Source organism: Nylanderia fulva, unplaced genomic scaffold (genome assembly GCF_048542155.1).
Source record: "Nylanderia fulva isolate GAGA-0341 unplaced genomic scaffold, ASM4854215v1 Scaffold3, whole genome shotgun sequence".
NCBI lineage: Eukaryota > Metazoa > Arthropoda > Insecta > Hymenoptera > Formicidae > Nylanderia > Nylanderia fulva.
This window is the reverse complement of record NW_028190368.1, coordinates 8,684,178-8,692,852: the sequence shown is the minus strand read 5'-3', so window position 1 is coordinate 8,692,852 and position 8,675 is coordinate 8,684,178. Positions and strand designations below refer to the sequence as shown.

General features: G+C 29.3%; 1 protein-coding gene across 1 annotated transcript; it reads left to right on the top strand.

The window, feature by feature from the left end:
* Positions 1–259: 259 nt before the first annotated feature.
* On the top strand, positions 260–8,263 carry Rsod (superoxide dismutase family protein Rsod). Its single transcript, XM_085484192.1, has 20 exons — positions 260–277; positions 922–1,153; positions 1,994–2,216; positions 2,601–2,766; positions 3,007–3,232; positions 3,361–3,640; positions 3,829–4,094; positions 4,281–4,464; positions 4,547–4,786; positions 4,861–4,951; positions 5,204–5,448; positions 5,556–5,730; positions 5,864–6,135; positions 6,205–6,316; positions 6,396–6,482; positions 6,603–6,737; positions 6,911–7,185; positions 7,327–7,451; positions 7,546–7,701; positions 7,786–8,263. The coding sequence occupies exons 2-20, from the start codon at positions 1,126–1,128 to the stop codon at positions 7,896–7,898; spliced, it is 3,399 nt and encodes a 1,132-aa protein (XP_085340318.1). The 5' UTR covers positions 260–277; positions 922–1,125; the 3' UTR covers positions 7,899–8,263.
* Positions 8,264–8,675: the final 412 nt, after the last annotated feature.

The window sequence follows — 8,675 nt, the reverse complement described above, 5'->3', positions numbered from 1 at the left end:
AGCTATTTTTCTAGAAGAATAAATGACTGTGATTGGTAGAGAGATACAAAGATTTGGGAAATTTCTTTTTAAACTTTTACATACAGTATTTATACTAATAATAATAGATATCTGTGCTTCCATATCAATAGGTTTGTTCGCGTCGCATGCTCCAACTTGCTCCTTTTTATTTCAATGCGCTCGTATTGGTCCAATTCGAGAAGCGCACCAATACGAGCGCATTGGAGTAAGAAGGAGCATGTTGGGGCATGCGACGCGAACAATCCTAATTCTTCTGGTAAGCTCGTTTTCAAATACAATCGACGTTATTATGTTTGCTTTATCTTTTATTAATATGTTATATATCTAGAGAGCGAATATTATTAATTTGCAAATTGTTGATGAGTAAAATGTTGCTATTTTATAAAAAATACAAGTACTGTTTAAAAAATCTTTTAAAACATTTACAAATGACGATATAGGTATAATACTTTTTTGTATTTTTTTCATTATTCATCAATAATTATTAGTGCATTTGTTGCGAAAAAAATATCAAAATAATAAGTTTTATATTAAATTGTAAATAATTCAAAAGTAATAATTATAAGATAATTATATATATATAAATAAATGAATCATTTCTTAATTATTATTATTTATATATATTAAATTTTAATACGCATATATTGATAATAATATTATATATATATTTCAATATGTTAATTTTCTTAACGTAATTACAATTGTTTTAATTTATCAATCTACATTTATTATATAATAAATATTATATAAATATATAAATATTTTAATTTTATTTATATATTTAGTCTGCTGAAAAAAAAACAATTTATATATATATATATATATGTATATCTAACTGTGCTATGCTAACTTTCATTTTAATGAAGGTCATTGTTCTCTTCTTCACTCCACTCCCACCAGCTCTGCTGTCACAAGAAATGAGAAAGTATACAAGCTCTGTTACTTCAGTCAGTCTGATCCGGTATCATCTCGTTGTTCGATCACGATTTCCCATCGTATGACGCACACATCATTTTTACCACTTTTCCCTGCTTTATCTATATATCAAGGAATCTGCGAATTTTGAAAGAAAAGAAAAATATTTCTCGATGTTCTCCAACAACGATGCAGTGGCTCTTGTTACTTTGCTATGGTAAGTGCAGAAGCGCGCTTTTGGTTTACGCATTTATACGAAACAACAATTCGACATCTAAATATTTTACTTATTATAGGAACGAGAAGGATTAAGCCACATATATATATATATATATATATATATATATATATATATATCTTTTTTCCTTTATATTCAAAAATAATATATAATAGAGGCCATATGTTTAATTAATTATAATAAAAGTTTTTTATAACGTACGCGATTAAATAATAAAACGCGACAAATATCAAAGTTTTTATACATATATAAAAGAGAAAGCGTAATTTTCTCGAAAATCCTATAAATTTTACATTAAAATTCTTTTCTCGATACGTACGTTTTATACGGTCCGATCGAACATAAAAAATAAATTTTTATTACATTGGTACAATAACACTTATTGTAATATATCTACTTAATTTTTCTACGCAGTCAGTTTTTTTTAAGCATTTTTGATACTGAAAAATAAGCTTTTTTTATAGCTTTTGCATAAACATCAGCCGAAGAGTTCAGACAGTTCAGTGCTGCCGCTTTTATAAGTCATTAAAAGTGCTTAGAAAAAATGGTGACTACGCGTAGAAAAATGTGTTATCCCATAGTACATAATAAGAATTTTTTATTTTTTTTAATATTCGATGATCAACGTCTAGTATAATCTTATAAAATATTTTTTATCTTATATAGAATATACTTTACAAAATAATTATAAACATTTTGGGAAAATTATTTTTTCGCAAGGATTTTAATTGAAGCCAATATGAATCCTATAAAGAAAGATAAAATAATATATATGTTTGATTTGAGAATAAGATTAAATTAGGAAATTATTTTTTTCAGCGACTATCGCGAGTTCGCTTAGACTCGCTGCGTATATATCTTCCGGTGGCCTTCACGGAGAAATTCGTTTCGAAAGAGCCACAGAATCCTCAGTAAGGATACGATATTCTTTAAAAGCGACCTTGCAATATCCTGATCAGCAATGGTTGTGGTCAGTTACTCAATTTCCAGTCGATTACACGATCATCAATGGCAGATGTGACAAACGACATATAGGCGAAAGGTATTATAAAGCTTTTTCTATACCTACACATGAATTTAATATAATAAACATTTTATATTTTGTAATGTTCTGAGAATTATAAAAGTTTAAATATCTGTGTAATGTATATATTTATAATAGAATATAAATAATATTTATTTATCTTTAATTATTAAATTAATATTTATTTAAAATATGTAGATATAACTAGTGATAGATAAAAAGGCCAACTTATCGAGCAATTATTAGAGTAGACAACTCTAATAATTGCTTGATAAGTTGGTCTTTTTATCTATCACTAGTTGTATTTACAATATACGAGCGAAACTTTGTATCAATTGATATGTAAATATATATTTTATTTTTCTGTACTATTACTGCTTTATTGTTTCATTTTACATGTAGCATCATCGATTTGACAGAAAAAGTTGGACCTCTCGAATTGCCAACAAATCAAACAGGCTCGATAGAAGTCGCGAATTTGTCTTTAACTGGAGAAGTGGGTTTATGGGGAAAGGGTTTGGTGCTGAAAGATAATTACTCGCCGAGAACGATATGTGCTTCGATTACGGTAATAAAAATCTAAAATGTAAAAAGTTATAATCTATTTAGGAATAAAAGAATGAAAAGAAAACTTTCTTGCTGCAAATATAAAGATAAAAAATAATTACAAAAGTAATTGTAAATTACAAATACAATTGCTGTAATCAAATAATCGTTTCATTTTTACTTATTTTTAATCGCATTATAATTTATGATATGCAATATCGTTTCAACAATTGCTTCATATAGTTTTTTGCTTCTCTTTTAGGTTCTTGAAAAGAATACTGAAAAATTTGCTCAAGCACGTTTTTATGGTCCAGTAGCCGGAACAGTTTTGTTTCGATGGTTGGGTGGTCAGGTAGGCGATAACGAGCCTACCGATACCATTATCCATACAAATTTGCATCATATCCATAAACAAAAATTGCAGTCGCTCAATTACACCGAACATTATTGGAAGATATATGTTACGGATATCTTTGAAACTAGCAAAGGTCAGTATTATATTGATATGTATAATTTTTAAATATTATATTTAAATAATTATTTTAGTACATTTAAATAATTTTTCAATGCCATTTTAATATTATATTTGAAATATTTGTACATATTTTTTGTATAGATAAAGACAACTGTAACATACTTCAAAACGTATTTGATCCTAATACATCTGGTGTTGGAAAATCTATCGGTGATGTCGATGTACGTTTAGGCAAAATAAAAGTTGCTATCAATACACAGGAACAATATAAAACATTCTACAGAGATCCAGAATTGTCTTTATTACCAACGGATTTACTTGGACCACATCGTCATTTATATCTAGTCATTTTTCATCCTGAGCATGAGGATTCGTTTTTAGCCTGTGCTAAAATTAATCATCGTAAGCCAATACATACAAAGTAAGAGTCACATTTCAATCTTATCATGCTCGTATAATTAAACCAAGAACAAATATTTAATTTGATAAATAACATTAATTAATAAAAAAAATTTCTTTAATATATAATTAACAAAAAGTAGTAAAATATAGTCCCTAAAAGAATTCCAAAGTCCCTTAAAATTAAATTTGTATACAAAAATTATTTAGGGCTGTAATCAATTCGCATGGAATCAAAGGAGAAATTACAGCGATTCAAGAAACGCCGTTTGATCCAACATGGATCAATATCTCTTTAACAACTATAAATGATCTGGAAACTAGATTGCGATACGCCACTAAATTGGCGTCTTATAGAATCCATGAATTACCTCCGGAACCGGCGAAAAGTGTGGGAATTAGTGTTGATTCGTGTTTAACTACTAAAAACCTGTTCAATCCTTTGAATATCGTTGAGAAGATTACCCCACCGGCAGGTAATAATAATTATCACAATTATATACACGTATGTATATATAGTATAGTATAAAGTATAATATATATTATATAATTAATTAATTAAAAAAAGTTAAACCAACACTGAAATTTGAAACAGTAAAATGTGTAAATAATATTCTATTATTACAATAATATTCTGATTTTCTTATAATTGAACGGGATAGGTCTCGGTACTCAGGATCAATATGCTGTCGGTGATCTTTCTGGAAAACTTCAAGATCGTAAGGAAGGATCTTATCATAATGATATTTTACCTGGAAGCGCTAAACTGAGTGGAATTTATTGGGACACGTATTTGCCACTTTCCGGAATCTACAGTATTGTTCACAGATCTTTAGTTCTTTACAAGTAACTGCGTTTATATAAAATTTAAATATTTATACATATTACACAAGAATTTCGTTCATATTAAAAAATATTTTGTTATCAGATACAATGAAACCGATAATAAAGGCGTAATTCCATGGGTGTGTGGCACATTTGCACTTTACACACCACATACCGATTGGCAAATGTCGATGTACACAGCAGAAGCAGTATTCAGGTATCCCATTGTTGGACGGATACTCTTCCGACAACCCAGAGATGATCCCGAAATGGATACTACTGTAATAATAGAATATCTCGTTCATGCAGACGGCAATGCAGTAAATAATACTGCGGGTCATAGGTAGAGAGATCTTATATACATATATTAGAATTATAAAAATCTATAATTATGGATAATCAACTGACTTATCATAGATGGATGGTACACGACAATCCACCGGGGAAAGATTTTTACAATTGGACAGGTCGATGTCTGAGCGCTGGATCGCCTTATAATCCACACAAGGTATCATATAATATTAAACTAAATTTTTTAAAAACATAAAATCTCTTCTCTTAAAAATTAATTATGTTTTAAAAGAACCGACGCACAGGAAAATTATGTAGAATAATTTTCCGAAAAATTACAGTTATATAAAAGATACGTGTTGGAAAATATCAAATTCAACAATTTTCTATTTTGCCCTTTTCTTTGACGTATTCTTGACGCTTATTATAATTTAATAATTTGTATGTTAAGAACCACATGATATTTCAGGTGGAATGGAAACCAGATAGTTCTTGCTTCATTGAAGAAGTCTCATTGTGTCGCTTGGGTGATTTAACAAGACATGGGACACTCGAAATCGCCGGTAGAAAGGCCAATGCTTCAGAACTGACTCGAAAACTCTTCACCGACACGATGCTACCTTTATCTGGATCCCACGCATTGTTTGGCAAAAGTTTAGTCATCTATGATGATCATGGTCCAGTCGCAAGAGGAGATCGATTGGCTTGTTCCATGTAAATACATAATTAATATGCAATATAAATATAAATCTTATATAATATAAATATAATATCAATATAAATATAAATCTTATATAATAGCTGTACAATTTACATTTTAGTATTAGCGGAGTTTATCGACGTAAAGCGGTCACCAGAGATTGGTTTGGTAATGGCGAACAGATATCTTTAAGGGGAAAATTAGAATTATTGCAACAGACCGAATACGATATCACGAATGTAGAAGTATCTCTCGAAGGTCTCGGTGGACATATGAGCGGATATCACATACACATGGTAATGTTTTAATTTTATGTATAAAGATTTATTGTAATATCGCATTTTATATGTTAAAATTATAAAAAACAAAATGCAAAAATTTACTTGATATTTTTCATTGTTAGGAAATTTTCTATAATTTTTTTTACAGACACCTGTAGAATACGATTTAGAATTTCCATGCGAGGGAACATCGCTCTACGGACACTGGAATCCATTGGGTGTCGATACGAGTAATGTACCAGCAACGGAGGTAGGTACGTTGGATCAGTATGAGATGGGTGATTTAAGCGGGAAATCTGGCACCCTAGATAACAAAAAGAGATATGTAATAACATATAATGATACGATGCTGCCACTGTTTGGCCTGAGAAGTATACTGGGACGTAGTGTAGTGATTCACAAGAGAGAAAAGAATTTAAGGTAAAATCACGATTAATAATACGTATTTTTATTCTATTTTTTTCTTATCTCTCGTTTTTGTATTTATAGATGGGCATGTTCCACCATAGAAAGAGGATATTCTCCAACCGATGCTAGTGAATTGCGTGCTATCGCGTCGTTTCATCATCCGCAAGGCTTTGTATATGGTTACATAAAAATGGTAATTTTTCTTATAAACTTAAAAAGTTTATCAAAAATGGTACGTTATAAGTTATAGGAATGTAAATTGATGTTTACAGACGCAACTTGTGTATAAAGATGGTAGCAAAAGTGAAACGGTGATCGAAGTGAATTTACGACATCCCGGAAAACATGATCGCAATATTGTAAGAAAATAAATCTAAGATTTGTTAATGTATTCATATATATATATATATATATATATATATATATATATATATATATATATACACGATTATATGCTAAACGTATGCATTTAATATTAGACTAGAAATCACAATTGGGCGATATACGTAAATCCTGTGGGTGTAGATGCTGCAGTGAAGGTGAAAGATACCCGATGCGTAGCAGGTGGATACGTATGGAATCCCTATTTCACGCAATTAGCCGATCCACTGAATGTAAAGATTGCCGATTTTTTTAAAGAGTATATATTCTTCAATTTTATTGAAATATATTTTTATTATATAATAAATTTATATCTATTATAATAAAATTATATTTTGATAAAACTAAAGAAATTAAATGTATATTGCTTACTAAAGTAATTCTATAGAATGATTTCTCTTTGCAGGATGATCTTTATAGACAGGAATGCGGTCCAGATCTACCGCTTAGATGTTATGTCGGTGATATCTCGTCTCGTCTAGGCTCCATTAACATTGGAGAAAAACGACAAGTATTTACAGACCAAAATTTTCCTCTCGGTGGCCCGGTATCCGCGATAGGCAGATCTATTGTTATTTTTGACAAAGATTTTGCCAGCAATAGATTTGCCTGTGCAAATATTGAACCGGATAACGACATCGTAAAATACGCGAATATTAGGAAACCACCGCGATTTGTAGTGTAAGTTTTATCTGTTTACAAAAAATATAATTAAATAATATTAAATTTAAAATACAAGCGAATAAGCATAATTAAATCTGTTATAATATAAATACATTTATTAATTTAATATGTTTTACTCTCTTTTTCTCGTTTCTGTAGAGCGCAATTTCTGGAAGATGTGAGAAAAGTGATGGGAATTCCTGAGTGGATGTTATCTATCGACAGTAGAATGACCAAAATATTACATAACGGCGCGTGCATTCAATTTCTTTTGCATTTTAAAGGTGAAAATTTATCAAGACACGTATATTTAGCTCGAGCATTCTTTTGTGACATTTGATTATTAATATTTATGATTTTTATTTTATATCTTTTTAGGTCCAATTGCCAATAAACTGGAGAAAGACTTTAGCAAGCTAATATCCACCGGTAAACTCGAAGCTCCTAGTTTAGACATTCCTGGATACATACCAGCAAAGAGGAAAAGCACATTAGGACATCGGCAATGTGGCGTACGCGATCCAAATGATAAAAGTAAGTTTATGCAACTTTTTCAGATGAATAGCTTATTAGAAAATTTAAATAATAATTTTCTAATAACAATAATATTTATTACAGACATCAACATCTATAATTATCATAGCGCGTCTGTCTCGTTATTGCCGAACATATTTGTGATATTAATATCCTTAATGATGATAAATATAGAATATCGTTTATATAAAGCGTAGAAATAAGAAATAAATTATCGTATAATAATTAATAATTATAGATTTTATATATATATATAGATTATATAAAATAGAACTGTCGTGCTTGCTACTAAAATCTAATCGAGCTATCATCTGATGTATTGTATATAATGAAATTTAATTTATAATATAATAGATATCGTTCTATATATTTGAGCGTATGAGGTGTTGTATTTCGTACTACATTGTTCAAATACAATAATCTCAATGACTGTCGCGATATTTATAGCGTGTACTAACGAGGCTCTCCTTGCCTTCTTAAAATAATTTTGAAGTTGATAGTGTTTTGAAATTAACATGAAAATTTTCAAGATAATTAAATATACATGACAAAATAAGAATTATCTCAATCTTCTCTTTAAAAAAGAAAGGAGCTCGTAGCAGATTGTATGTGTTAATATATATGTATAGGAACACAGGTGTGTGCATTCTTGAATATGTCGGACAGTTATTTTTGGTATCCACGTGCTTCGGATATCGTGCTACAAACTAAAAGCTCGGTTAGCAATTAAATGTTGCGTTTTAAGTATACGATTGAGAGATGGGTATATATTATTATTTTCTAAATTGCCGTGTAATGGCACATATATATAAATTATCACTATAATAAACTAAATTCAGAGAAAGACTGACTTATTTGATATATATAATTACAACAAATATTTTGATAAAGTCCTATTATTTTTTTAAATAGTTATATCTTTTTTTCTTTCTTAATTATTAAATAAAATGGTAAATTTTTGATAATATATTTAT